The sequence below is a fragment of the Onthophagus taurus genome, chromosome 1 (genome assembly GCF_036711975.1).
Source record: "Onthophagus taurus isolate NC chromosome 1, IU_Otau_3.0, whole genome shotgun sequence".
Lineage (NCBI taxonomy): Eukaryota > Metazoa > Arthropoda > Insecta > Coleoptera > Scarabaeidae > Onthophagus > Onthophagus taurus.
The window spans coordinates 8788308-8814919 of NC_091966.1; the positions used below are offsets into that span (position 1 = coordinate 8788308).

General features: G+C 31.2%; 6 protein-coding genes across 13 annotated transcripts; 2 read left to right on the forward strand and 4 right to left on the reverse strand.

The window, feature by feature from the left end:
* The first annotated feature begins 37 nt into the window (after nt 1–37).
* Nucleotides 38–1095, forward strand: LOC111426860 (uncharacterized Golgi apparatus membrane protein-like protein CG5021). 5 transcript variants are annotated; one of them, XM_071196354.1, is made up of 5 exons: nt 64–118; nt 209–239; nt 298–368; nt 420–654; nt 723–1095. In XM_071196354.1, the coding sequence occupies exons 2-5, from the start codon at nt 225–227 to the stop codon at nt 1032–1034; spliced, it is 633 nt and encodes a 210-aa protein (XP_071052455.1). In that variant the 5' UTR covers nt 64–118; nt 209–224; the 3' UTR covers nt 1035–1095. The 5 variants fall into 5 exon arrangements, with proteins under 5 accessions (XP_022917475.1, XP_022917465.1, XP_071052455.1 ...); XM_023061707.2 differs by lacking the exon at nt 209–239 and having other exon boundaries at nt 38–118; XM_023061697.2 differs by lacking the exon at nt 209–239 and having other exon boundaries at nt 43–118; nt 711–1095.
* Nucleotides 1096–1144: 49 nt separating this feature from the next.
* LOC111426850 (damage-control phosphatase ARMT1-like) lies at nt 1145–5266 on the reverse strand. Its single transcript, XM_023061668.2, has 5 exons — nt 5097–5266; nt 4706–5041; nt 4496–4649; nt 4255–4426; nt 1145–1763 (listed from the first exon to the last, which is right to left on the reverse strand). Exons 1-5 carry the CDS (start codon nt 5168–5170, stop codon nt 1174–1176), a joined length of 1326 nt encoding a protein of 441 aa, XP_022917436.1. The 5' UTR covers nt 5171–5266; the 3' UTR covers nt 1145–1173.
* A 349-nt stretch (nt 5267–5615) lies between these two features.
* On the forward strand, nt 5616–8054 carry LOC111426933 (minichromosome maintenance 10 homolog). Its single transcript, XM_023061834.2, has 2 exons — nt 5616–6533; nt 6633–8054. The coding sequence occupies exons 1-2, from the start codon at nt 5829–5831 to the stop codon at nt 7836–7838; spliced, it is 1911 nt and encodes a 636-aa protein (XP_022917602.2). The 5' UTR covers nt 5616–5828; the 3' UTR covers nt 7839–8054.
* A 1071-nt stretch (nt 8055–9125) lies between these two features.
* On the reverse strand, nt 9126–13061 carry LOC111426937 (SET and MYND domain containing, arthropod-specific, member 2). Of its 3 annotated transcripts, XM_023061848.2 has the most exons (5): nt 12880–13061; nt 11538–12799; nt 11446–11469; nt 10826–11010; nt 9126–10766 (listed from the first exon to the last, which is right to left on the reverse strand). In XM_023061848.2, exons 2-5 carry the CDS (start codon nt 12793–12795, stop codon nt 10641–10643), a joined length of 1593 nt encoding a protein of 530 aa, XP_022917616.2. In that variant the 5' UTR covers nt 12796–12799; nt 12880–13061; the 3' UTR covers nt 9126–10640. The 3 variants fall into 3 exon arrangements, with proteins under 3 accessions (XP_022917616.2, XP_022917624.2, XP_022917634.2); XM_023061856.2 differs by lacking the exon at nt 11446–11469; XM_023061866.2 differs by lacking the exon at nt 9126–10766 and having other exon boundaries at nt 10921–11010; nt 11446–11482.
* Nucleotides 13062–15251: 2190 nt separating this feature from the next.
* On the reverse strand, nt 15252–18440 carry LOC111427030 (methyltransferase-like protein 25B). 2 transcript variants are annotated; one of them, XM_023061987.2, is made up of 10 exons: nt 17899–18440; nt 17734–17849; nt 17457–17676; nt 17253–17401; nt 17072–17201; nt 16599–17017; nt 16358–16542; nt 15631–16231; nt 15475–15570; nt 15252–15419 (listed from the first exon to the last, which is right to left on the reverse strand). In XM_023061987.2, the coding sequence occupies exons 1-8, from the start codon at nt 18013–18015 to the stop codon at nt 16152–16154; spliced, it is 1416 nt and encodes a 471-aa protein (XP_022917755.2). In that variant the 5' UTR covers nt 18016–18440; the 3' UTR covers nt 15252–15419; nt 15475–15570; nt 15631–16151. The 2 variants fall into 2 exon arrangements, with proteins under 2 accessions (XP_022917755.2, XP_022917748.2); XM_023061980.2 differs by having other exon boundaries at nt 15475–16231.
* A 3901-nt stretch (nt 18441–22341) lies between these two features.
* On the reverse strand, nt 22342–24076 carry LOC111427098 (chitinase-3-like protein 1). Its single transcript, XM_023062073.2, has 6 exons — nt 23851–24076; nt 23616–23789; nt 23087–23565; nt 22841–23029; nt 22665–22787; nt 22342–22581 (listed from the first exon to the last, which is right to left on the reverse strand). Exons 1-6 carry the CDS (start codon nt 23912–23914, stop codon nt 22366–22368), a joined length of 1245 nt encoding a protein of 414 aa, XP_022917841.2. The 5' UTR covers nt 23915–24076; the 3' UTR covers nt 22342–22365.
* Nucleotides 24077–26612: the final 2536 nt, after the last annotated feature.

Below are 26612 nucleotides of genomic sequence, written 5' to 3' on the forward strand. Positions count from 1 at the left end.
ATTAAACAAATAAATTTTAATTTTAAGAACAGTCACTAACAAAAAAATTTCGTGACTATTCTACGTGTTACTATTATCAATATTTAGGTATCCATCAACAGTTTTTGTTAAATAAAAGGTATTAAATTGTTCAATTTAATTATTTCAGTGTAATTAATAAATAAAAATGATTTGAAATTAAATGTTATTGTTAATTTGTTATTGACAGCCTTAAATTGTCAACAATGGCATCAGCAAGTGTATAATTTCCAAATTTTCCATGTTTTCTCTTACATTTAAATAAATTTAACGTTTCAGATGCCTCTATTAGATGAGGACACCATGGAATTTGGTGAGGAAGATTTAGCACCTGCCAAGGGGAATCTAGCGTAATAAAAGAAATCTAACCTAAAAAAAATATTTATTTACTTAATTTTTAGGCATCCTTACGTTACATTATTCCATTTAGCGTTTCGAGGAGCCGCAGTTGTAACATATATGCTTTGTGGCTGGTTTAGCGATAGTTTCATCACCAGTTTTGTAGTGGTTGTTTTATTATTATCGATGGATTTTTGGACTGTTAAAAACATTACAGGTAGATTAATGGTTGGATTGAGATGGTGGAATTATGTGGATGATGATGGAGTATCACATTGGGTTTTTGAAAGTAGAAAGGTTCATTTTTTTTTTTATTTGAAGTTTTTCGAATAAATTATTTGGCCCACTTTCAGGGCCAGATGCAGAATAGAATAAACGATAGGGAGTCAAGCATTTTTTGGATGGCCTTGATCTTAACACCACTGTTATGGTCGGTGTTCTTTTTGGTTGCACTCTTTGGTTTAAAATTAAAGTGGCTATTATTGGTTGTAATAGCTTTGATTTTAAATGGGGCCAATTTGTATGGATATGTTAAGTGCAAAGTTGGAGCTAAAGAAAGTATTAGTAGTGTTACTAGCGATTTTTTAAGGAAACAACTTTTAAGTAGTGCTGTTAATATGGTTACTAAACAAACAGCGCCACAACCTAATGCTTTTGCCACTGGTAATACGGTTTAAAATGATTAAAGTTATTATTGTAAATATTTTTTTTAAGTAAATTACATTTTAAAAGATTTAATTTTGTTATTTTTTATTATAAGAAGATAAAGGTAATAAAAGACGAGATCTAAAGTAACAATGAAATCACATTTTTTAATTAAATTTTCTCAATAAGATTGGAAAACTGAATAACACCAAATTTACCATCAATTAGCCAATTTTTATCAGTTTCTTCTGCTTCCTCAGCAACACCCGGATTTAAGCCACATACTAAATCCGCTTTTAAAGTCCTTAAAGCACAAAGTTTAGTTGGGTAAAATCCGTCTAAGGCGTCCGGAAATGGAGTTGTATAAAGCCAATTTTTTTCTCCAAGTAATTTCCGATAGTTAAGATCTCCTTTAAAAATGACCAGCTTTGCCTCGGATAATTTTCGATATAAATCTGGATCGATTCGGCGCATTTCTTTATAGGTGTAAGGTAGCGTCCAAAAATCGGAACTTTCCAACGTCCAAACACCTGCTTGTATATAGTTTAACCAACGGTCTGCTAACTTCCTTAATGTGGCGTTTTTATTTGATTGTAATTGCCGCAACATACAATCGATATCCGGCCTCGTCACGTCCGAGATGAACCACGGAAAGCTTTTGACGTAAAAACGAATGGTTTCTGCGAATTTCTTTTCTACTAAGAAATCCGCTAAACACAAATCGCAGAAAAATTCATACCCAGTGTTATCTAAAACGATATCTGAAATATAAGTAAAAAAAGAATAATTACAATATATTATTTGTCAATAGAATTGAATAAGATATAAGGAGTAAAACAACTTCATTACAATGTCAACATATTTTTTAGACTCATAAACACAACCAGCACTTGGTGCAAAAGCAATGAGCTCAGCATCGATCCAAACAACCTTTGAATGAATTTATGTCAAATGGGTCTGAGTATTATTTTAGTTTTTTATGGTCAAACTAACGATTTTAGGAAAAAACGTTAAGAGACTAAGAAGTTGCGTATTAAATCCCTCTATTTAAATCAAATAAATTTAAACAGAAAAATGTAGACGCATTAAAAAGTTCTGATGCAAAGTATTGTAGGGGTTCATTTTTTCACCCTCTTGTAATAACATTTTAGGAAACGTCAAAACGTGTCATTTTATTAGCAACAATTATCTGCCAAATATCATTCTTCCAAATTCGTCCATAGTGGATTTATTAAAATAAAAACAAATTTTTTACCCTAACTTTAGAGGGCTCTATCTCAGTGGGGAAGTGGTTTAGAACAAAAAGTTATATGAAAGACCCCACTTAATTTTTGCTGAAAAATCACCCTTGAAATCTTTCGCGTCAATTTAAAAACACCCCCTGTATATCGGGTGTCCCTCAGAAGTGGCCACCCCCATATTTTTTTTTATTATTAGTGATATAAGAAAAGTATTTGGAATGCATAATTAGGCCGTTAAAACGGATTATTACGACATGAAATCATTCTTTTTGTACTTCCGGTTATACCGGAAGTGAGTACTAATTTCGATATTTTCTAAAATCTAATTTTTTTTTCTTCAGTTGGGTAGATAGCATAATTTCACATAACTTTTACTTGAAAAAAGTTTCATAATCGCTTATAATTTTTGAAAAAAAAATTATTTTAGTTATTTTTTAACGTTTTAGTAGCTTCGGAAAATGTATTACAATTTTTGACGCATAGTAGCTAGGTTAATAGTATAAACTACGCTAAGTTCCTCTTGATTTGCTATTTCTCGAGCAGTGATCACTGCTATGCTTTAGTCAGTGGTTCTTTTTTAATAATGATGTCAATTAACAGTTATATTAAATTAATTTTAAAAGAAAAACGCGATCAAACAATTAAGTTTAATTCAATTATTTTTGATCTTTTATGTTTTGTGCTTTTACACTAAATGTTCTATTCTAGTAAATCCATAATCACTATTAGTCTGAAATGGAGTAGTCCATTTTAACCTGTAGTGTTGTTCAGTGTCGTCCACCTTACGTCTTTATTTCTCGTTATTTTAGTTTTTAAATCATTTTATATTGTGACTTTTATTTTTATTTGACTATTTAGCTGATGATGATAAGTAATTATCGAAACCGGTACTAAGTATATTTATTAGAAAACTGAGAAAGAGCTCTTTTAATTTTTACCTCATTTTAAACTAAATGTTCTGTAGCTGATAGTAACTTACAAGTTACTTGTTGTTTAGAACACCAACAGATACATTTACAAATCTCTAAACAAGAAAAAAATAAATTGGAACAGACAGCTTTTGTTACTATTGGGCACACTTATTTAATCAGTTACTTAAAAGGTACAAATCACGATAACAAAACGCCTTTACATTTTGCTTATAAGATTTTTATGAAAAGCTTGGGAGTTTATGAAAGGTAAAATCAAACAAATACGAGTCATTAATTCTTAAAAAAATATTTCTTTTTTACTTTTATACTTATATGATGAGTCGTCTTTTTGCTAAGTTAGGAATTGTTCAAGAATCTTTAAATAATTTTAATGAGGCTTTAGAATTGGTTATGAAAAGTGGACCTTATATCGACAGGATACAATTTCGACCAGCCATATAAGGTCATATTTAGAAGCAGGGATGGGTTGATTGGACGAAGGGTGGATTTTAAGTAAAAAGAAGAGCCCAGAAGAGCCTGGTACACTGATGCTTCAAAGACAATTGTATTCAGAGTAGGCATGGGTATTACTGGACCGCATTAAATTGTTAGAGGCAATGATGTTACTCTATGGTGGGTTCCAGGTCACAGAGACATTGAGGGCAATTAGAAGGCGTACAAGCTGGCCAAAGAGGCAGCGAAAAAAGGCCTTCATTGGACCCCAACCCAGTTGTGAACTACAAAGAAGTCACCTAAAACAAGTAGTCAACAGTTAGGAAACCTCAGGACGCTTTCAGGTTTCCTGACCGGCCATACGCTCCTAAAATATCACCTCTTCCACATTGGAGTCAAAAACGGCTGAACATATACTGTGCAATTGCGTTTGCCAGAGGCCGCCTAAGACATAAAATTTTTGGTAAAGCTCTTTTGACACCTACCATCATAAAGGAACAAGACCGTGGAGCAATACTAAGGTTCATTAAGGACCTACATTTGCCCTAAACTTTTGGAGGGCTAAAGTTACAGAAGATCTTATAGGTCGCATATCATTTTGTGATCAAAATTTGATATCACTTTATATCGGCGGCTTTAATATTTACCAACAATTGAAGAATCCTCTTCTGTTGAAGTAGAAATTGCATTCCATATGTCTTCAGAGGCGTCAGACAGCAGTTTAGTATTTAATTTCTCAAGATTGTCAACATGGCTATCTTCTTCTCTAACTACACCATAAGTAATTGATAAATCGCATTTATTACCCCATAAATTTAACTAAAAATGGATACATGTTAAAAGCAGAGACCAATAATAATAAAGATTTTGTTTCATTTGGATTTTTACCTTTAATAATTTAGTGAATTCCTTTTGCAGATCACATTCTGTATCATTTAAAACTTTATCTACCATATTTCCCAATTGAATGTGTAATTCTAAGGATTTTGCAAAAGATTCCTCTTTTTTCCAAATAAAGGGATCTAAATCCGGAATAATTTTCCTACAAATATAAAATAATTATAAATTAACACTAATACCATTCTTTAACCAAAATACGTTTTTTGAATAGCAGCCATTAATCTACGATAAACATAACATTCCAAATGTAACCATTGAGCATTGAACGGAGTTGGTTCTTGGATTTTTATCATTTGTTCCTCTAAAAATTGATTGTAAAGAGCCGCATCTGTAGTTCCTTCGATTTTTAAAATAGGTTTATTGGTTTGTATCTCATACTTTAGCTTAGATATTTCTCCAATTATTAATTTTAGCTCTTCAATACCATCCAAACCGTAAAACTTCAATATATCATTCTTATTTCTAATCAACGAATCAATAGTTTCTGTTAAAATGATCGGGATACGGTCTTTAATGGTGTGAAATGCAAAACTTCTACAAACAATGTTAGATTAATTTCTTACATCTATAAATTAATAGATTTATTAACCTTTTATAAAATGCGCTCAATGTAACATTTATAGGTGTTTTAATATCCATGCCAAATGACTCTTTTCCCTCCATTCTTTGCAATTAATATATTTAAAATAATTTAGAAGTCTAACCTCAATTTTTATTTTTGACATTTGACCACATTTGACAAGGCAAGTAGAGGTGTTCGGGACAAGTATCCAAATCCCATTGCCAAGCCTTATCATTGTGAAGAAGAAGAAGAAGTAGAGGTGTTCGATTTATTATAATCATAAAACATTTCAAGTTTGTTGTATGATAAAGCAAAAACAATTATCACATCAAAGTAAATGTTGTAAAACATTTTAGTTACAATAATAATTAAAAATAATTTAAGTTTTAAAGTATAATATTTGTGACTCATACCACTGAATCGAACGCTTCCAAGAATTTGACACATTACGATTTCGCGCGTTTTAAAAGCAATGTTCTATTTAACCAAATTACTTTTATTGTTTATAAAGTAATTACACATTATTAATAAAATTTAATAGAAAAAAAAGTTACGTTACATCAAGAAGGTTTAAAATTTACTTAAAAATCAGTTAAGAGGTAATTAAAATACCCCTTATGTTGAGTTAAAATTGAAGCGATCACTGTTTAATCGAACCTTCAACAACAAACTATTTTAACTTAACTTGTTAGGTGTTGTTTTTGTATCTTTTGTGCTTATCGTGCTTATGAATCAAATTATAAATAAATAAAAGCAAAAATGTATGAAAATTTGGAAAGTTTATTATTGATTGGGTCAGAATTTTTGGAAAAAGAACAAGTTACTCCAGCTCCAGAGACTCAACCAACACAACCAAAAGAACTAAAAGAAATTGATTTATTTGAAAATTCACATAAAATCGAGTTAAAAGAAAATATAGATAATGAAATAATTAATTTTAAAGACTTATTAGAAGACGAACACGAAAAAAGTGTAATAACAACCACTAGTTTTTTTAAAACATCAAAACCTTCCTTATCTTCAACATGGTGTAAAAATAATAAAGTGGATTCAAAACCGAATTTAAACAATATTAATGCAACAATTAAAGACAATTCACATCTTGTATCATTTTTTGGAGTTCGCGTTTCAAAACCTTTAGTATCAAGCCAGTTATTTAGTGAAAGAATGGTGAATAAAGTAATTTTAACAATGGCTAAATTAAAAACGTTTTTGCTCGGTGATGTTAAAGCGCAAGATTGGGTGTTTGGCGGTGTTATTGTGGCTAAATCACCACCAAAAGTCAATCAAAAAGGGTCTCAGTATTCAATTTGGACTGTGAGTGATTTACAATTCGATTTAAAAACGGTTTCTTTATTCTTATTTGGTAATGCTCATAAAGAGCTTTGGAAAAGCTGTGTTGGGACAGTTATTGCTGTGTTAAATCCGGCTGTTTTAGAAAAAAGATCTAATTCCAAAGAAGAGGTAAGATATTTTTTGCTTTCACATCATTATGGGGGTTTGCCCTGTAGAGGTTTAATGGAAATAAATAAATAAATTATGTTTTTGAATTTTAATTTTTAGGCTTCATTAAGTATTAGTAATCCACAACATATGATGATTCTTGGGAATTCAAAGGATTTAGGAACATGTAAAAGTACAAAAAATGATGGCTCTAAATGTACAGCTTTTGTAAACAATAATCATTGTGAGTATTGTATATATCATGTGAAAAAAGAGTATCAAAAAAGTAGTCAAAGATCAGAGTTGCAATCCAATTTTGCTGGGCGAGGTTTAACAGCTCTTAGGAACAAAGTGTTAGGGAAAAATCAAGTTTTTTATGCTGGTAAATTATATACTTCAACACAAGCAAAGCAAAGTCAAAAGTTATTGATTAATGATGAAAAAAGATTAAAGCAATTATCAGGTGAAGGATCAGGTTTAAATCAAAAAGTGACTGAAATTTCTCAGAAGCGTCTCGCTGTTACTATTGATGTATCACACAAACAAAGAGCTAAAGATTTAGAATTATTAGATAAATTGTCAAAATCCACACCAAATAAACCTGAATCAAAGGATTTATTATCTTGCAAACCTACATTAAATAATTTTAACAAAGTTGATTTAAATGTACCAATTTCCCAAAGGCGGAAAGATATAGCAAAAATTAACGCCATTAAATATGTGCAAAAAACCGGATTATTACCAAAACAAAATCCAATGAGTACAAAAGGATCTGGGTTAAAAAGACCTTTTCAAGAAGATGATGAAACACTTGATAGCTCATCTAAAAAGCCAAAGAATGAATTTATCTCGGATAGGTATAAAAAATTAATGGCTGCTACATCCAAACATATGGAATTACTTGAACAAGCAGAAAATGACTTACAAGAAAAGTATTTTAAAAAATTAGAAGCGAAAGAACAGATGGAGGAAAAAATGAGTCAGACATATAAGATGAATTGTAAGGCTGTTCGGTGTTTACAATGCAAATACACAAATTTTTCAGCTTCTGATAAATGCAAGGCTGATAAACATCCGTTAAAAGTTTTTGACGCGGTTAAACGATTTTTCATGTGTAAGAACTGCAAAAATAGGGTTGTTGTATTGACGTTTGTTCCAATTGCGAATTGTAAAAATTGTGGTAGTAATAAATGGGAAAAAAGTTCTGTTATGAAAGAGAAAAATGTAGACAAGTTACACTGTTTATCTATTAGAGGGGGGGAACAAACATTTTTAAACTCTGCAATTACAAATGACAATTTAGATTTATTAGTATCTAATGAGTGATGGTGGAGAAAAAGATATTCATTACAAATGTATTTATAAAAAATATTCTTTTATTTTTTTCCTTTATTTATTCCTGTTATTCTTTTGATGGTGACAGTTAACAATTTGAAGGTAACCTTGCTTATTATACAGAGTTATCAGTTATAACTGAGAATTAGGAATCTGATAGTAAATATACCAGGTGAAGCATTAAAATCTAATAACTCAATTTTATCAAAAAATGTTTCAGATAAAACTTTCATCAACAGTTTCATCTTTCAATTGTTCACACATTCACTGCTGGCTTGATCAATATGACTGAATCAGTTTTTGGCATCTTACATGCCAGATATTTGGCATCTAATAATTTTGACCATGGGTTGAACTGTTTTTCTACAGTAAATAAAATTCTGATGCTATAATATAGGATTTAACTCCTGACTTTATATATCAACCACCATTCTTGGTCTGTGAGTGGTCGTTTTGTGATATGTTTTTGTACACACAACATCCAAATAAAACCAACATGTCCTCAAACGTCAGATCCTATTAGTAGTGTTTTAAAGTTTTGTTTCCTTAATTTGTTAGTGTTTTGTGTGTTCTATATAGACTGGACGTCGCGTCTTTATTTTTATATGTAGGTAAAATAACAATTTATACAGTGTTATAAGTGTGTCAAAATTACTTGCTCCCCTCCTGTCTAATTTCAAAACGGTTTAAGATATCGTTATGAGTCAAAACATGTCGATTTATATTTTTTATTAGTCCAAATATTTTAGCATAAAAATGATCAGACACCATGTTGTATCTGATGTATGTACTCTTACTGACTCTTTCGATAAGCGCGATTTTGTCATAATAATAACCGGAATAAATAACATTTTGGGAAAATATCATCTTGATAAAAAGACAGTTATTGATGCAGTTCGAGTACGTAGTGGGGGTCTTGGGTACACAGAAGACTGCCGAGATGTTTTTGTTCTTTTTATTCTCGAATGCGCTCTGTATGCTTTTGATAACAGGAGACATTTTCCGATATTCATGAGCATGAAACTAGGAATAAGGATAAAATTTATAACAATTACTGTCGTTTATCCTAAACACAGCGTACTTGTCTCGAGTGGTACTTAACAAGCTGCCGAGTGAATTAATAGGAAAGTCTAATAGGGGGATTTTTAAAGGTAGCTTAAAAAAGATTTTGTGTCAGAAAACATTTTACTCTGTGCAAAATGTTCCTAAATGCAGGGATCGAATTGTAACCACCATACGCTCTTGGTTTTTGTTTATGCTAGTGTATTTATTAAATAAGAAAATGTATTTATTTGGACGAGTGTAAGAGCAGCAGCTTAGTAACACAATAAAGTATTATTATTATTATTATCACGGGAATTTTTTGACTAATTAAGTCGAGAACGCTTGCATCCGAGGTTCAGCAATTAAGATTATATTAACCTGTAACTGGTTATCATATCGCAGCACTTCGGCCGCAAGTGGCCTAGACTTCATTAGGTAAAGTTGTAGATCTTCTGAGTGATTAAGCTGAGGTTGCTTGCGGCCAAGGCTCAGTGATAAATATCATGTCTACCTGAAACTGTTTATCATACCGCATCGCCTCGGTCACAAGGAACCACGACATAATGATCAGAAAGAAATTATGATTTCTGATAATTAAGTCGCGGTGCCGATTGCGGCACATAATCTTACTTTTTCATCATAATTAAGGCAAAGATTGTGTTGCCATTTTTTTTTGTATCCTTCTTTCTATGTAACATTACAACCCGGGGTGGGTCTTCGCTGACTTTGTAACTTGCCTCCATTTACTGCAGTCCAATATTAGTTCCTCTGGTCGTTCGATATGTTAGAAGTTAGATTTTAAACTGTAATTGGTGAACTGAACGAAATGTAAGGTAGCCTATATATCTTGGTTTTCTGCAATTGAAACTAATTGAACGACTATCTACAGTAGTTACGATAGGCGTGAGAAGAGAGAGCGCATTGTTGTTGTTGAAAATCTATCTGGCATTCCACAACGATCACACTATTTTTTACTTGAGATCCTAATAAACAAAACTAACGTTACCCAACATTCTTTCCTGGAATGATTGACATTTCAAAAGAAAACTGACTTTATCTAACACTCTCTCCCAGAATGATTGATATTTCAAAAGAAAACTAACCTTATCCAATATTCTTTTCCGGGATTTTGGCTAATAAAAAATATAAATCGATGTATTTTGACTCATGCCGATATCTGGAACCAGTTCAAATTAGACAGGAGGTGGGTAACTTTTGACGCGGACTATATATATTATTACTTTTCCTAGACAAAAATATAAAGAACAGTCAGTATAGAGGGGTATATAAGTTTATAAAAGATGGATGGATAAGCGGGGTGGCCATGTCCAGTAAGGACATTCATCTGATGATGGGACATAGTCCATTCAATGTATATTTGAGAAAGTGTCGATTGATGGAGATGAACGGGATGTGTATGGGGTGAGTGAGGACACCTTGCAGCAGGAGATCTTGTATATCTTTGAGGAGAGAGGAGGTCAGGAGGAAGAGCGAGAGAGAAGGTAAAGGAGAGTTGAATGGGGTTATAGATGATAGCAATATGGGTGATTAGAACTGGTTGGCGGCAGTTGTGTTTGATTATGATAAGCAGTAGTATTATTTTACGAAGATATCGAGCTCTAACTTGAGGGATCTTGACTTTTGGCATTTATAGTAGTACATCTTCATCCTGATAAGCATTCAATTTTTGTTGAATTTGCTTTCATTAATAAATAAAAGTCTTATTTCTAAAGACGAAAATTATTTATTTTAATCTAATGAAAGGAAATTAGATAAATGTTCCAATCTATTTCGTAAAATTTCCGACATATCAGGTTCAACGATTAAAATCTTCGCGGATTCTTGCAAGATGTTAACGGCTTCTAACATAACCTCCTTAAATAAAAAAAAATAAAAGTTTAAAACAAAATAAAACAAAAATTATGAATTGGTACATTAGCTGTTTCTAAAGTAATCTTTCCTTGGGTGTAATCCGACTTTGTCTTGAAAACCATAGCTGCGTGAAGATCGTACAATAAAGAACCGCGAAATCTTGAAAATCCCGGTTCAAGAACGTCAGCGATTTCTAGTAGTTCTTTACATACATCGATTTTTCTTTGAATTTGTTCTTCTGTTAGATCTTAAAAAGAAACACCGATCAATATTTTTTTAAATTATTTTGTTGTATTATTTTATATGTTATTATATCAAGATGGAAGAACACATCCATTTTTTTCCTGAGTACTGAAAAAGAAGTTTACTGAAAAATTAGTAGGATATCGTTATTATTTATGGCACAAAAATTGTAAGTATTTTTCATATACGTGCTGTTCCAAGAAATTTGTGCACACAAAAATGGTTATTTAGTGCATATTGATTTTAGAATAATCAGTTTATGTTGAATTGAGTGTTTTTTGCCACATTCCTCAACCTGAATAGTCCCAACAATTTTAACAGGCAATAATAGAATTTACATGCGATTTTCTTTTAAAATAAAATAATATCAAAACACTGTTTCGATGTCACATATCACCAGTGTTTATTATTTTTTCAATCAAGAAATATATTAACTTACCAATAAGTAAATCATCGCCTAAATCTATAAACATTTTCTCGAAGAAAAAAATAAATTAAGCCAAGAGATATATTTAAAAAAAAATCACCTACCTGTTAATAAAAACCCATCCATATTTCCATGCATTTGGCTTAAAGCATACTTTACTTCCAATACATGTGAATTAGTAGGATGAAGAATGTCTTTATATTTTTCTAAAAATTCTTCAAATTTTTTCGGATTTTTTTTATCTAATCTCAAAATTTCGTTTTTTAAAGTCTCATTTCCGTACGAATACTGTTTGGCATTCATACTTCTTGAGCATTGTTCGCATTCCCACGGGGCACTCGCATCTAAAGGATCAGTACTAATCATTTTCGGGCAACAATTTGATTTATTGTGTTGTCTGCACATGGAACAATAAATGGAACCGACGTAAGTACCAAATTCGGTGGGATCCGAACATCTTTGGCAACTACATTCGAAATTTTTCGACGATATTAAATGTTCTCTTCGCGCTAAAGTCCCCCATAAAGTTTGTGTGTAAGTTGTTGTGATCAGTTCATTTTTTCCGATAGGAAATGTGGCACTAAAACAAATTTCCAAATCTTCCCCGATAAAAACGTGACGTGTATTCGATTTACAATCGTGCGAAATTAAAGAAACCGTCGGATAAAGTCCTCGGATGTTAATCAAACCTTTTGAGTCTCTAACTTGAAACGAATTGGTGTCGAAAATTGAACAAATTTTTAATATTTCGTTTTCATCGGTGTTGATTTTTAATTTTATTATTATTTCTGGTACTAAAGTTTGTTTTAAAATTGAGTAAACTTGCGAATTTTTTTGTTTCTCCAAATGATCTTGCATTGAAATGATGTGTTGATACTTATCGGTTGTTTTCAACAACAAAACTCTTAATGGACCGATAATTGCGTAACAAGTTTGTTTTTCTCCATCTTTTAATGTGGGTCTATATTTTAGTTTAGAAAAAATTTTGCATTCTTCTTGATGGTGTTTGGATTCCTCGCATTTAGAACTGCATAAAGGCCACGAACATTTAGTACAAGAAAATTCGATTTTATTACTGAGGGTTTTATGGCAGCCCAAACATAAGATTTGAGAGATTGTTTTTGGAGCTAAAACAATCGGTTTTTTCTTCACAATCGCTTCCCCTACGTGAATACTCCTCGTGGCTGTGATAAAACGGCCTAAACGATCGTTTGATTCGATTTTAAAGTTTAGGCAATTTTTTTTATGCGATTTCTTCCAATCTAAAATTTGATGCTCTTTTGAACAGTAATAAACCAAACCGCATTGTCCGCAATTTTGTTGTGAAGGTTTTTTACAAATTTCACAAGAATAATTTACCATTTTTCTATGAAAAAAATAAAGATAGTATATAATAAGCTTGAAATTTGTGATGATCGTTGCTTATGAATAAAAAATATACTTCACCTTAAGGATGAATATAAATATATTTAAAATTTTTCAAGAAGTATTTTATTACTGCGAATAGCATCAAAGAACAGCAAAAAGTGGACAGCACAAGTTTAACTAACGTTTTCTAAATCTAAATGGGCCACATTCTATTATTAGCCTCTTTTTGGGAATATTCTTACGGAGATTGTGGCCCTGCGCCAAGGAAACTACGTCATTGCATCCAACAATTTGATTATTTTTGTGTTATAGAAAACTACTTCTGAGGATTCAATAATTTACGCGTAGATGGCACAAATACTTATCAGATAAGGTCTTCAAATTATCAAAATTTACGTGTACAGAAAAAATGAAATGATATTCGGGTTAAGTGTCAGTTTGTAAAAAATACAAGGCGTTAGTCGAAGTTGATATGACTCTAAAGGCAAGCAGTGTTTCTAGATATTCTCAAAATTCTTTTATTCGAAATGCGTTGTTTTAAAAAAAAATGCATCAACTCATATATCATTGTAAGAACGCCCTCCGACGATCCAGAAACATCATCACCAAAAAGACAAAATCGCTTGCATCCATGTAATATTCTTCAATATCCACTTCTCACTATCTGTATCACATTCTATAGGCTTAAATAGATTTTTTATGACTTACAGAAGCAAATGTGGATGCTTGTCAGACAACAGAGAAAAGAGGGAAACGAATTGATAGAAACAAACCAAATAGAGGAAAATACTTGGATAAAATATTTAACAGAAGCGTTTAAAGACCACATTACAATAACACCAGAAAATGTGGAGAAATGTTAAGAAAACTGAAAACTTGAATATCACCAAGTCAAGACGAAATCCCAAATGAGTTATTAAAATATGGAGGAGAACGTTTAATAACAAGGACCACTGATGCATACAAAATGTAATACATTACTGATAAACAAAATCTTAACAGAACAAAAGTTACCAACCTTAGAATGGAATCAAAATTAATTCGATTCCAATACCGACCAAAGAACAAGGCTTTAAGGCAGGAAGGTCAAGTCGTAGAAAAGTCGATATATATATATAAGAAACCCGCATTTTTATGTTTCATTGATTTACTTAAAGCTTATGACAAGATCAGATTTTAGTTCTTTAGGATGTCATAAATCTGCTGCCGCGGAATACCAGCAAATATTGTTGGAATCATTAAAAACATTTATTTGGAAAACAGCAAACAAGTACGAATACATGGGAAACTCGCTAAGCAAATACCTGTAAATACTGGAATTTGACAAGGAGACTCATTGAATCCACTACAAAAAAGTCACGAGGTTCATTAGCTACAGAATGGATATCGTCATAAGGTAGTCTCATTATTTGTCATACTGCATTTCTTGTACAAAATGAGATGATTTTTGTCACAGTCCAAGAATTTCTAATAAAATTTAACTATTCATTACGAGCATTAAAAACCCATCGCTAACAATTGTTTAATTTATTATATCATCTTCTCGCTTTCAAACTTTGTTGGATTTAATCTGAAGCTATGTCATTTAGATTTAAAATAATATGCTCATGTATTAAATATCCTTATAATATTAATAATATGATTATTGATGGTACATCAGCTTCCCAAGTGAAGAAGACAAGACAAAATTCAAGACGTAACATTCTTACTCTTTCATTCCTAAAGAAAGTTCAACAATTTTTTTCTTCATCTTCTCGATCAGTAATTGAATTGGAAGAGGAAATTAAACAAGCAGTAACAAATAACGTAACTCTTCAAAACAGTCAACAGGAAATCTACGCAGAAAAATATAAATCATATCAGCTCTAGCTTACACAGCACTTTCAGAATAGAGGTGTATCCACCATTCATTTTTTATCGCATTATACTTCATTTGGACGATTTTTTTAATTTGAAGGTTTATAAGATTCTTCGTAAGAAGCTGAAGATTTAGTATGTTTGTTTTTGTGAAGTCAACTTCACGGCAATACGTAACAATTTTTCTTTTTATGCCTAAAGAAAGTTCTCAAAATTGCTTCTTCATCATTTCCATCAAATGTTGAGTCACATAAAGGAAACAAAATAAGTAGCAACAAGCAAAAACATCTATAGGACTAGTTAGTAACTAGAAGTGGTCGTTGGCATAAATTTTATATTAGGTACTTACTTTTTGCAAAACTTAGATTTCAAACTTTTGAACCCTAAACACATTTTTGCTAAAAGTTTATGACTATGTCAAGTAATCTCAGATATATTTTGCTACTATTGAGTGAATTGGCTTAGCCAATTGAAAAATTTTTATTTTATCAAAACTTTCCAAAACCAGTTTCTTCAATTTTTGAAGAGTGAGTGCTAGAAATCATGTGAAACGCAGAAAATTTGAATACTTGGGACAAGCCATGAGAAATCAATTCCAAAAATTATTATAAATTTATTTACTGAATCTAGTACAGACCAAGTAGACTTAACATTGGACACACAGAATATTAATCTTCGCAATCCGGTTCTAACACATCTCCAACTGCATCTATTACAGCATGAGCGACCTTGGCGACAGCATTTACTATACTCTTAGTTACCTAGAATAGATAATAGAAATCCTATTATATCAGTTAATAAAGAAGGAACACTAACCGTAAATGCATCACCGAACATTCTTTGTTCTTCTTCATTTTCCGATGTTTTATTTTTTTCAATAGACGTTGTTGTTTCATCATTTATAGGTGAATCCTAATTTTTTTTAAGCAACCTTTATCAAAATTATTTTTCTTACTTTTCTGCGCTTTTTACCTTATCGCTATGTATTGCAGCTATGAAGTAAACCATGCAGATAAAAGTAGAAATAATAAATTTCTTTAATATTATAGACATCGTTTATGTGGTCTATTTAAAGAATTGTATACAAACAGTCCTTGATGTCTTTCAACAATAATGTGCTTTATCGTTCAGATTGTGTATGAGAAAGTTCAAGTTTGTTACTTTTTTTTAATAGTCTATTACACGGTTATTAACATATTACTTTGACCATACCATATCAACTTCAGATATAATTTATACATAAAGTTTCTAACAAAGTCATATTCGCTTTGTCGTAAGCGAACTCAGCTTAACTAAGTTATATCACAAAATCCATGTTCTAAGTTTACTTCAGGCACACCAAATTAATTCCTAACTTGGTATTTATGTGGCTATAAAAGTCTTCGGAAATTGTGCAATATCTCGACCGAAATGACTGTGTAGAAATGTAATGTAAAAATCGGGAAGTTTATTTTCAAGGCATAAAATGAAATGCAACTTGGTTGTAATTAATTTTATTTCTTTAATCCAGTTACAACAAAATTTCGTGGGGACACATTTGGATCAAATATAGTGTCGATGAAGCTATGGCCAACTGAAGCAAATTAAAAATTATATTAATGTATGATATTATAGACATGGTGTAATTACTAAGGATTAGATTTAATTTAGACGTTTGATGCAAAAAAAAGATTTTTCTGGTGTAATTATTCTTATATACCTGGTAATATATGAAGATATCTATCCAATATGATCAAAGTTTCAATAATTGGGGCAAACATCAATCTTACAGTATAAAACGTCATTACATGCCTCCATTGACTAAGACACTCCAAAATTTCATCAGAGTATACATCATCATGTGATAATCTTAAAGGTAACTTTTTTAAAGCTTTCTCACAATACCTACAAAAACACATTTTTATTTTATTAACAAAATATAAAATAATAAATTGATTTACTCAGCAAATGTCATATCTTCGGTATATTTAACACTCGCTAAAGCTTTATAGCGGAATTGCGGATATTTGTCATTTAAAATTTTCTCTAATGTAGCTCTATATGAGTGAACTTTTAACTCCCAGTATTTTTCGGATTGCAATTTCTCCATATACGCTTCAATGGCGTGACAAGCGATTTCCCTTGCGTGATATGATAATTCAAAACGACTATTTATGTTTACTGGGGAGAAATGCGGCGAAGAAAGAGACAAGCCTGAGGATAATTTCATATAACAACAACCGACCACGTTTACGAAACGAACATTTGGACAGTTTTTATACATGTTTAATAAAATTGGGCCTAAATCGCCGCAAGGATGAAGTCCGACTATTCCAAATGATAAATCTGCACTCGATATGTTTAATATTGACTGAAGTAACTGAAATATAAATATAATCTGATAATAGATACCTACAGTTAAGCATTATATTACCTTTGAAAGTTCTTGTGGGCACATGTCTTCTTTTATAGTCAATTTCAAATTGTGAGGAGTGTGGGGATGTTTGTCTTTAAAATTGGGGGCGTATTTGGATGCTAAACGTTCAAAGCCTTCATTTAGTTTTCTGTAGAAGAAAAATTAATTATTAAATCTAAGCTGTCAAATCTGGGCTAACCTTGCTTGAAGCACTAATTCATCTTGGGCTTCAATTCCAACCACCCTCAAATTATATCCATAACATAATAAACGACATAAATGCCCTAAACCAGCCCCTACATCCACCACAATATTGCAATTGCTTTTCAGAGCCATTTGATAAGTATACTACAATGATAAAACCATTCCCTTTATTTATTTATATGATTATACAGACAATTACCTCAGCAAATTCAGACAATTCATGTTGTTTTTTCATCTTAACATTCTTCCAAAACAGTTTCATCACCTTGTATTTATCAATTTCACACCAATCCTTCAGTTTGATTTGTTTAAAGTTACTTGTAGCATCATGTGTCATGCTTCTTTGGTGCAATCTTGGAATACTTAAATAAATCATTAAATTCTTTAGACACAATAATGATAAGGGCGGAATTTTAGAGCTACAATCAAAAGATATTTAAGAGTATTAGAAGACATCAATACTACTTTTTTTTTACCACAGCAATTTTTCATCATAATCAAGGATGTAAGCTAGATCTTTAGGTGATATAGCTTTAAAAAATAGTCTCCATGACGAAGGTAATCTATTCCAATGAGAACATGTAAAAAAATCCTATGATATATTCAGTTTTGATCTTTCGATTAACTTTCTGTGTACATACCAAAACATAAGAATCTATTATTTTGCTGTACATTTTATAAATTTCATTTCCTTGCTCTATAACGTTATTTACAGTCTCTAACGTTGGAGATGATAGTTTTATAATTGATTTATCCATTACAAAATTTGCTTTTATATTGGTTGAGGTTATGTTGTTAAAAACATAAACAGGATGTAAATTTTAAAACAGAAATATTAATAAATAAACCTTTTCTTTTTAAAATTGGTTATTAGTGTTCGAATTTTATAGAAAAATCCTAGAAGCTATACTTTATTTTGAGTTATATCACAGTTTTTGCTAAATAATAAGTAAGGTTATGTTAACATAACCTAGAATGGCTGATATCACATTTTAAAGGTATTAAAACACTTTAACGGCGTAATTAACATAATAATACAATTAACAAAATAGAAAAACTACCCCAAATGGAATTTCAAATCTACAAGTTATTAAGAAATCGCGGTTGCTGAAAGAATTTGAGTCTTCTGGCAGGTGAATGATATCCGGAATGTTTAATTCTTTGCAATATTCAAACAATATTTACAAATCTTATATAATAGTCAAGAGCTTTTTGGAAAATTGCGAATGATGCTGGAGAATTATTTAAAGCAGGAAATAGTTGATTCTTCACTCATATCAAAATAATTATCTCCTATTGTTAGATAGTTTTTCTGTACTGTTCAATGCAATGGGACATCTAGAGGACAATAAATTATGATGATTTAACGTAACTTATCTCTATACCAAGTTGTACCCCTGAGGAGTTATAGGCCTTCAAAGTTGGGTCTTAAATTTTTAAAATGATTTGTTTAACCTTTTGATGGATTTAATACATTATTACCTCATTTCATGTGGAATTTAATTCTAAAACTTTTTTTACTCTTTATATTTTTTAAAAAACATTGTCGTTTGAAGACACAATAAAATAGAAATGTATTAAATCTGCCTAAAGGTTAAAAAAATCTGTCAATATTTAGGGTACCATCACCCTTAATCAATTGTTTGAAATGCCTCAATTGAGTCCAATTTGCTACCAATTAATGCTCTTGGTACACTCATTATGTATACCAAATTTGGTTTTTCTAGCTTAATGTATTACGAAGATATTGAACATTTAAAAATTTAAGAGCCAACTTTGAAGGCCTATAACTCCTCAGGTGTACAACTTAGTATAGAGATAAATTACGTTAAATCATCTTAATTTATTGTCCTCTACATGTCCCTGCGCTGTGTCGGTTCTTATGTGAATCACCTGTATATATTATAACATAATATTATAAAGGATATTGCTTCAACAACGGAAGATTAGTGTTAGAAATCTATATGAATATTGAAATTTTAGATTTTCAAGGAGAATGAGTCGATATGTGAGAATAATGTTAATTTTCGTTTTCATTTCTCTAAAACTATAAGGCTTCTCAGAATAGACAGGCTCAAACTATTGAAAATTGTTTGGTCCATTTTCATCACAGAACATTGATGACAGCTATCACAAGCACAGAAACCGTTTGGTGACTCGTTAAGTTTTACGATTATACAGGCTGTTTCTGTAAAGGACTCTACAAATAGATTAACATCTCTGATCTTATCCATTTTACAAACAAGTTTTTTAATATTTCTTTTTGTTTTGTTATAAAAGATCAGGTATCAAAGTCGAAATCAGATTATAAGTTACTAATTTACAAAATTAAAGTTTAAAAAGTTGTAAAATGAAATTAAGGACGAAGTGTTACAAGATTACAGGTTAAAATTTAAGAACGCTCTTTTTTAACAAAAGAAATATTAAGAAATTTGGGAAAAATTCAAGAATCATCATTTGGCTTAAAAATCGACGATTCTTTTTAATTAATGTGAAATGACCCAAAAAACACGTTAAAAATAAAAGGAAAGTGCGGAAAAGTGACTAACACTAGATTAACTTCAGTTATAAAACTTTTATTATATGATAACTAACTTCAGGTTTACAATGTCAACCTCAGTTTTGACATATATGTAATCTTCATTAAAAATCTTTTAAAATGAGTACAAACACGACATATTTATCTTCAATATTAATGAAGTTATGGTCAACTTCCGGTTAAGAATGTCAATGTCAATTTTGACATATTTGTAATCGTCGTGAAAAATCCTTTAAAATGACTCCAAACATGATATGTTTAATTCCAATATAAGCTACTTCCTGTTTGAAATGTCAATGTCATTTTGACATATTCTTAATTTTTATAAAATATCTTAATATTTGTCACAAAAACAAAAATATAATAAAAAAAAATAAAGAATTAAGGTTGGTATTAACATTTAAAAATTAAATTTCTATCTTCATTGTTACTAACGTAGGGGTTAAAGTTTTTTATTCTAACTTTTTTGTTTTTTGAGATAAATTATCTTTGGACTCATTTTAAAGGTTTTTTAATGAAGATGACAAATATGTCAAAATTAACGTTGATGTTTGAAACCGGAAGTGGTTGTATTTTCATTAATATTAATGTTAAATATGTCGAGTTTGGACTCATTTTAAAGGATTTTTTTATGAAGTTGACAAATATGTCAAAATTAAAAGTTCAAACTTTTGATTTTTTGAGATATATGCGTCAGGTTTGGACTCACTTTAAAGGTTATTTTATGAAGATTACGAATATACTAATAAAATTAAAGTTGACATTGATAACTGATACTTTTTTTCTCGACTAAACCCGAATGTTTCTAGTTCTCGTTCTAGTTTTAGTGCAATAAAAATATGCAACATATTGATATCTTACGCTAACTAGCGCTACCTACCGCTGTCGTTTGTAAAATGGATAAATGAGAGATGTTAATCTATTTGTGGGGTTTCTGAAGATGGCCAAGGGCCGAAACTAGTTAGACTTAAATTCTATATAAAATAAAAGACATAAACTTTTAATTTTATACTATAATAATAATAATAACAATAAATGCCTTTATTGGTGACCCTTAATGTATTACAGAATAAATCAAATTAAATTACCCAAAATAAACTAATCCAAAAACTACATCACATTCAAAATTAAATCGTTCAAATTTAAAACTATTCAAAACTAAACTATATAAGTTACAATAAGGGCCCAAATGGTGCGATATCAGGCGCGGAGCCTGGTTTTCGTATCGAACCACGAGAAAAACAAAAATAAAAATAAAAAAAAAATATATATATAATAATAAAATATAATATAATAATTATAAACTATTGCGTGAGAAGTAAACGCTGCCTGTAACGCCGCCGAAATGATGATACACTTAATTTTTTAAATACTGATGGAATGTCATTATATACCTGCTGAACCGTATAGGAAAATGATCGCGTATATAGAGTTAACCTATGTTTCGGTATAACAAGAAGTGATTTCCTCCTAATGTTCACATTATGAACGTCCGTGCGATGCCTAATTCTGCTATGCAAGTAAGATGGCCTTCCGCTGCAGAGCAGTTTGTGTATTAAACAAGCCGTATGTAGTCGCCTCCTGTTAGCCATGTTCAACCAGTTAGCCATAGACAAGGTATGTGAGATCCTATCGTACTTCCTAACCCCATATATGTATCGCAGACATGAGTTTTGAATTAACTGAACTCTCCTCGATGTTGCTACAGTCAAGCAAGGTCCATAAAGTACATCGCAAAAGTTAAAATTTGATAATATTAATGCTTCACATAACAACTTTTTTACATCGCGCGGCATCAAACCGCGAGCAGGATACAGCGCTTTGAGTCCTCCCACAGACTTCCTAATCAGACCGCTGACGTGAGCATCAAATCGCAGAGCAGGATCAAGCACCACTCCCAGACTCTTAGCCTCAGATCCCATCTGGAGCACTGTACTGTTAATGGAGATTTTACCATGGAGGTTATTTGCAATAGCCTCTCTCCTGCCACTAGGCCCGAACAACAAAATTTGAGATTTGCTAGGATTAAGGGTTAAACAATGCTTAAAGGCCCTATCCGTAATTATACGTAGGTCATCGTTGACCATGCCAACCACGCTTGAAATATCGTTGGGACTGAAAGTATGATATATTTGAGAGTCATCTGCATATAAATGGTAATTACCGGATATATTCCTAACATCTAGAAAACGACACGGGCCCGAAATTGTAGGTTCATCTATTTTTTCTATTGTAGAATTTCTTGGTCGTATCTAAGTCGGTTCTTAAACGTATGATGCAAATCGGACTTGAAATCGTATATAACGTGATTGGCACTTAGCTTTATCCTTTAAAACAAATAGTATTTTCGGTCTTTCGGTATTCTACATTTTTTCTAAGATAAGTTACACCTTTACCTATCAGACAGCATGATAATCTCTAAAACCGATAAAATGTCGCTTAGTCAAGTGATGTATAACGCAGTCCAATTCTCCATTGGCTTTAATTTTTGGCTTATAGTGTTACAAATGCAATATTATATAGGATTTATTAAAAACACACAAAATACGTTTTAATTATTATTTATTCATTAACTATTAAAGCGACGTTTACAAGCGGTTTTAATGCAACTTTTAATTTTACCTTTGTATTTCCTTTTCTTTTGTATAATCTTTTTCGGTTTGCTGTATTTTCTCATTACACTTAAAAGTGGATACTTTTTGGTTTGACAAATTCCACGAAAATCATCAGTATCAATAGTCCACACCATTACTCCATTTAATTTATGTCTATTAGCATATTTCATCTTAAATAAAAATTTTAATTAACGAAAATTCAAGAACGAATAAATAATTTAAGAAATACTTGGAGATTTTAATAGAATATTACCTTCTGTTTAACTGAGAAAGTATCATCATATCCAACCCATTGACCATCTCCATAAGCATAAGGGACTTTTTGTGCATGATCTCGAGATACAGTCCATTCATTTCGCTTCGTTTTATTACATATCTACGAAAGAATATGATTAAAAATAAAACAACTAAGATTCTTTTTATTAATACTTCATAATATGCAAGCATTCCACTTTGATTTGTGTAAAATCCAGGATTTCCAGGTCCTAAAGCTGGTACACCAACTTTAAATGATTTTAAATCTTTTGATACTGTGTATGAAATTCCGTAAGACCCCATTCCAAGTACAATTTTGTGTTTTGGAGCTCCATTTTCTATCCAATATTGTATACAAGAATCCTGGAATTTATTGTGTTAATTAAAAATTGTTATTTAAGCAAAAATTAAAAATCTTACGACATTTCTTGTTTTATCTCTTTCTTCAATTGACGAAAAAAGTGGTGAATTTTCTCCAGTTACGTTATCAAAAGCACTGTGTAAATCGTAAGTCATAACATGAATCGCGTCCAAATATTTCGAAATTTCTGGTATATCATAAGATTGCTTGACTTGTTTAGGAATAGCAGCAACGGCAGCCGTTAACATAAATTGATGCTTAACAAATTCATCTTTTAATTCTTTTAAGAGAATAGAAAAATTTTCTTTGTCTTCTTTTACCCCTCCTCGAGCTGTGGGATACTCCCAATCAAAATCTAAACCATCAAAACCGTAAGTTTTCAAAAACTTTACTACGTCTTCAACAAGAACTTTTCGTAATTGTGGATCGGAGGCAACTTTAGAAAAACGCTCTGGGGATTCAGTCCAACCACCGATAGCTACTAAAGTTTTTAATTTCGGATTGCGAGTTTTTATTGCATTAAATTTATATAAAGCACCTAAAACAATTTAAATTAATATAAAAGAAAAAAGTGAACGAAAATGTTACCTTTTCCAATATCTAATTCAGGATCTTGAAGTCGAATAGTTCCGTTTGAATTAATCCCCACAAAACTATAAATTAAATGGGTACAAATTGTTGGATCTAAATCATCAATGTCGTATTTTCCAATCCCTGGTCTGTAAACGGCCCAACTCGCGTAATAACACGTTACGGTCATTGCTAAAAATTTATGTTTAATTGATACAATCATATTTTAACATTAATTTATTTTAATATATACATTTTGATGTGGATATGTAGAATTGGAAACAAAGTAAAATAAATAGAAACTTATAACACTTCATTTCTTAGGAGACTTTTAAAATTTCACACACAAAAGCGAGGTTGATTGGAGAACTATGAAAAATTACTTGTTGCTTTGCAAATTTTCTTTAACAATTTAAAGTATTTCAGCTACTTTAGTATGTTCATGTGGAAACACCTTACTATTGACTGCAATCTCCTTTCGAGAATTTAACTGTAAATACTAACGCAAATTCCTTTGATAAATTATATGAAAAATATAACCTTTGAAATGTTGATAAGATTTGTATTTATTAAGAATTGTTTATATAAAACGTGTTGATCACTGTAAGAGTACTAAGAAATGTAATTAATAATCTTTGAAATTGAGTTTGATTCTATTTGACAAGCTTCACTTAAATTGTTTGTAAGTAGATATTGCCGCAAAAACAATTTTTACACCCGAGAGAAATTATTGGAATGAGGTGCTTCTAAGAATCGTAACAATTATTAAAATACTTGATAATATTATATTGTATTTGTTTTTGTAATTCGCGACTGTAATGAAAGCTATAACAGTACTCAAACGGGTGCTGTAATGAGACTCCTTACAGCATCCGATGCAGTAATGAGATTTTAGTAACATATTATGGAACCAGTTCAAGTTGGTGACATTGGGTCATTAATTCTTCTAGTTGTCAATGTGACAATTTTTGTCTATGGATGTTTAAACACGTTCTTAGCATCGGATACAAGGTCCACAATGATGAGGACCTTGAACAATGAGCAATTTCTCTTATTTTGGGAGGTGTACATGAAACATTTTTTTCAGGTGCATACATTTTGTGTTTTGACAGTTTCTAATTGTCAATTCAAATTTCTATTTTCAAGTGTTACTGTGTTACCAACCGCTACATACCTATTTCCCTACATTGTCAAAATTTATTTTATTTTTGTTAATAAAAAAGGATAAAAACACGAATTACAAATAATAGCATAAAAAACACGTTTCATAAGACTTAAAGCACTCATTCATTAAAAAACTCGTGGCTTCGCCACTCGTTTTTCAAATTGAATTCGTGCATTTCAAGCGTGTCTTACGAAACTTGTTTTTTAATATATTATTTCACTTTTCAAGCGATAACTTCATAATGAAAGTGAAATATACAAAACAAGATTTAAACATCTATACTTTACTCTATGAAAATGCTGGTTCTACTGACTCAGTCCATGAAGTGATACTTTTAGATCAGATCTACGACATCTACCTAATTATTAAGTTGCTCGTAGAGTAATTTCGTTTGTTATTTATGAAAATGAAAGACAATTTTCTTATAGTGAATAAACATTTTATTAAATTATATATTGTCCATTCTGGTCAAATACCTTTTGCCATCTTTCTGGCAATAGCATGAATCCACGTTCGTAAGGGTGCGTTTACGTTGGTGCTGTGATAAACAATAATAGCGATGATACTAGCAAAACAACGATATTGTTGTCATAGTTTTATAAACTATGACAAATATGTTAAAATGTCACAAGTTTGACAGCCGACTAACTATAAGAGCGACGCTAATTGTATTCCCTATTTTCTTTGCTATTCACACCTGATGGTCGGCATTAATAGGAAATTTATACAGAAAAATGTATAATTCTATATCTCTAATAGTAATACTATTTAAATTAGATTGCGACAAAGATACGTTTAAAATATTTTCAGCAGATTCTTTTGGTCTTCCAGTATTACTTGGGGTGATATTTCTGCTTTGGTTGTGCTTGTTTCTTGAACGTGATGGTCAATGCTTTCTCTATCAATGACAATATTATGTAGCAAACAGATACACTGAACAATATCATCAGCTACACCTGTAAATGTTTGTATCGCTGTTCCTAGAATTCTCCACTTAGTATACAGTATTTCAAAAGCACATTCAACAGTTCTTCATGCTCTTGATAATATAGCATTAAAGTAGTCTTTATTTGTATCAATTTATTGTCTTCTATAAGGTTTCAATAGATTAGGGAGAAGTGGAAAGGCTTCTACCTATGATAACATGGGGTACAGTGATGTATATTCCATGAATTTTGCAGGGTGTTGCCTTAAGTGTTGATAAAAGTAATGAAATTCTCCAAACGTATACCGTTTGGTATTTATTATATTATGAAAACGGCACCTAAAAAGCAGAGATTGTCACTATTATCAACGCTCCACTATAAACAGCATCATAGAAATGAATTTTGCGCAGCTCTTATTGTTTATCGCAGCTCTTGTTCCAATATAAACACCTGCATATAAAACTATGGCAACAATTTCGTTGTTTTGTTAGTATCGTCGCTATTATCGTTAATCGCAGCTCCAACGTAAAGGTACCCTAACATTTTAGTGTTTTGCTGCCAAAAAAACTGATCTAGGTGATTTTTGATCTCTTCATTTGAAGTAAAGGTTTTTGCCAGGTATCTTTTTTTCCGTTACTTGGTTTTATGAATATCGGCTTTCAAAGTACTGCTAGTCTTCTTTACTCCATGATCTTTTACCATTAACTTTCTTGTACTGACCGTAAACTTTGTCGTTTACGCGATTTGGGTATTGCAACACCAATACTGTGATATTGGTTGCATATTTGCAATGATGATGTCGGATACGATAATTGGACCGCGTTATACATCACTTGATTAAGTGACATTTTATCGTTTTTTAGAGATTTTCATGCTTTGTGGTAGGTAAAGGTGTAATTTATCTTAGAAAAAATGCAGAATACC

What these genes read in the sequence shown, in the direction of transcription:
- LOC111427030 (XM_023061987.2), bottom strand. Translation starts at nt 18,015, where the DNA reads ATGGATAAATCAATTATAAAACTATCATCTCCAACGTTAGAGACTGTA. An exon ending in GAATTAGTGCTTCAAGCAAG is followed by an intron (nt 17,202 to 17,252) that starts GTTAGCCCAGAT and finishes TTTCTTCTACAG; the next exon opens with AAAACTAAATGAAGGCTTTG. An exon ending in GAAGATATGACATTTGCTGA is followed by an intron (nt 16,543 to 16,598) that starts GTAAATCAATTT and finishes GTGTTTTTGTAG; the next exon opens with GTATTGTGAGAAAGCTTTAA.
- LOC111426937 (XM_023061848.2), bottom strand. Translation starts at nt 12,795, where the DNA reads ATGGTAAATTATTCTTGTGAAATTTGTAAAAAACCTTCACAACAAAAT. An exon ending in GGATGGGTTTTTATTAACAG is followed by an intron (nt 11,470 to 11,537) that starts GTAGGTGATTTT and finishes AAATGTTTATAG; the next exon opens with ATTTAGGCGATGATTTACTT. An exon ending in AGGCGATGATTTACTTATTG is followed by an intron (nt 11,011 to 11,445) that starts GTAAGTTAATAT and finishes TTTCTTTTTAAG; the next exon opens with ATCTAACAGAAGAACAAATT.
- LOC111426850 (XM_023061668.2), bottom strand. Translation starts at nt 5,170, where the DNA reads ATGGAGGGAAAAGAGTCATTTGGCATGGATATTAAAACACCTATAAAT. An exon ending in TTGAGCGCATTTTATAAAAG is followed by an intron (nt 5,042 to 5,096) that starts GTTAATAAATCT and finishes CATTGTTTGTAG; the next exon opens with AAGTTTTGCATTTCACACCA. An exon ending in AATTCACTAAATTATTAAAG is followed by an intron (nt 4,427 to 4,495) that starts GTAAAAATCCAA and finishes ATCCATTTTTAG; the next exon opens with TTAAATTTATGGGGTAATAA.
- LOC111426933 (XM_023061834.2), top strand. Translation starts at nt 5,829, where the DNA reads ATGTATGAAAATTTGGAAAGTTTATTATTGATTGGGTCAGAATTTTTG. An exon ending in GATCTAATTCCAAAGAAGAG is followed by an intron (nt 6,534 to 6,632) that starts GTAAGATATTTT and finishes TTTAATTTTTAG; the next exon opens with GCTTCATTAAGTATTAGTAA.
- LOC111426860 (XM_023061680.2), top strand. An exon ending in CCTGCCAAGGGGAATCTAGC is followed by an intron (nt 369 to 419) that starts GTAATAAAAGAA and finishes CTTAATTTTTAG; the next exon opens with GCATCCTTACGTTACATTAT. An exon ending in GGGTTTTTGAAAGTAGAAAG is followed by an intron (nt 655 to 710) that starts GTTCATTTTTTT and finishes GCCCACTTTCAG; the next exon opens with GGCCAGATGCAGAATAGAAT.
- LOC111427098 (XM_023062073.2), bottom strand. Translation starts at nt 23,914, where the DNA reads ATGAAGTGTTATAAGTTTCTATTTATTTTACTTTGTTTCCAATTCTAC. An exon ending in TGAATTAGATATTGGAAAAG is followed by an intron (nt 23,566 to 23,615) that starts GTAACATTTTCG and finishes AAATTGTTTTAG; the next exon opens with GTGCTTTATATAAATTTAAT. An exon ending in CTTTCTCAGTTAAACAGAAG is followed by an intron (nt 22,582 to 22,664) that starts GTAATATTCTAT and finishes TTTTTATTTAAG; the next exon opens with ATGAAATATGCTAATAGACA.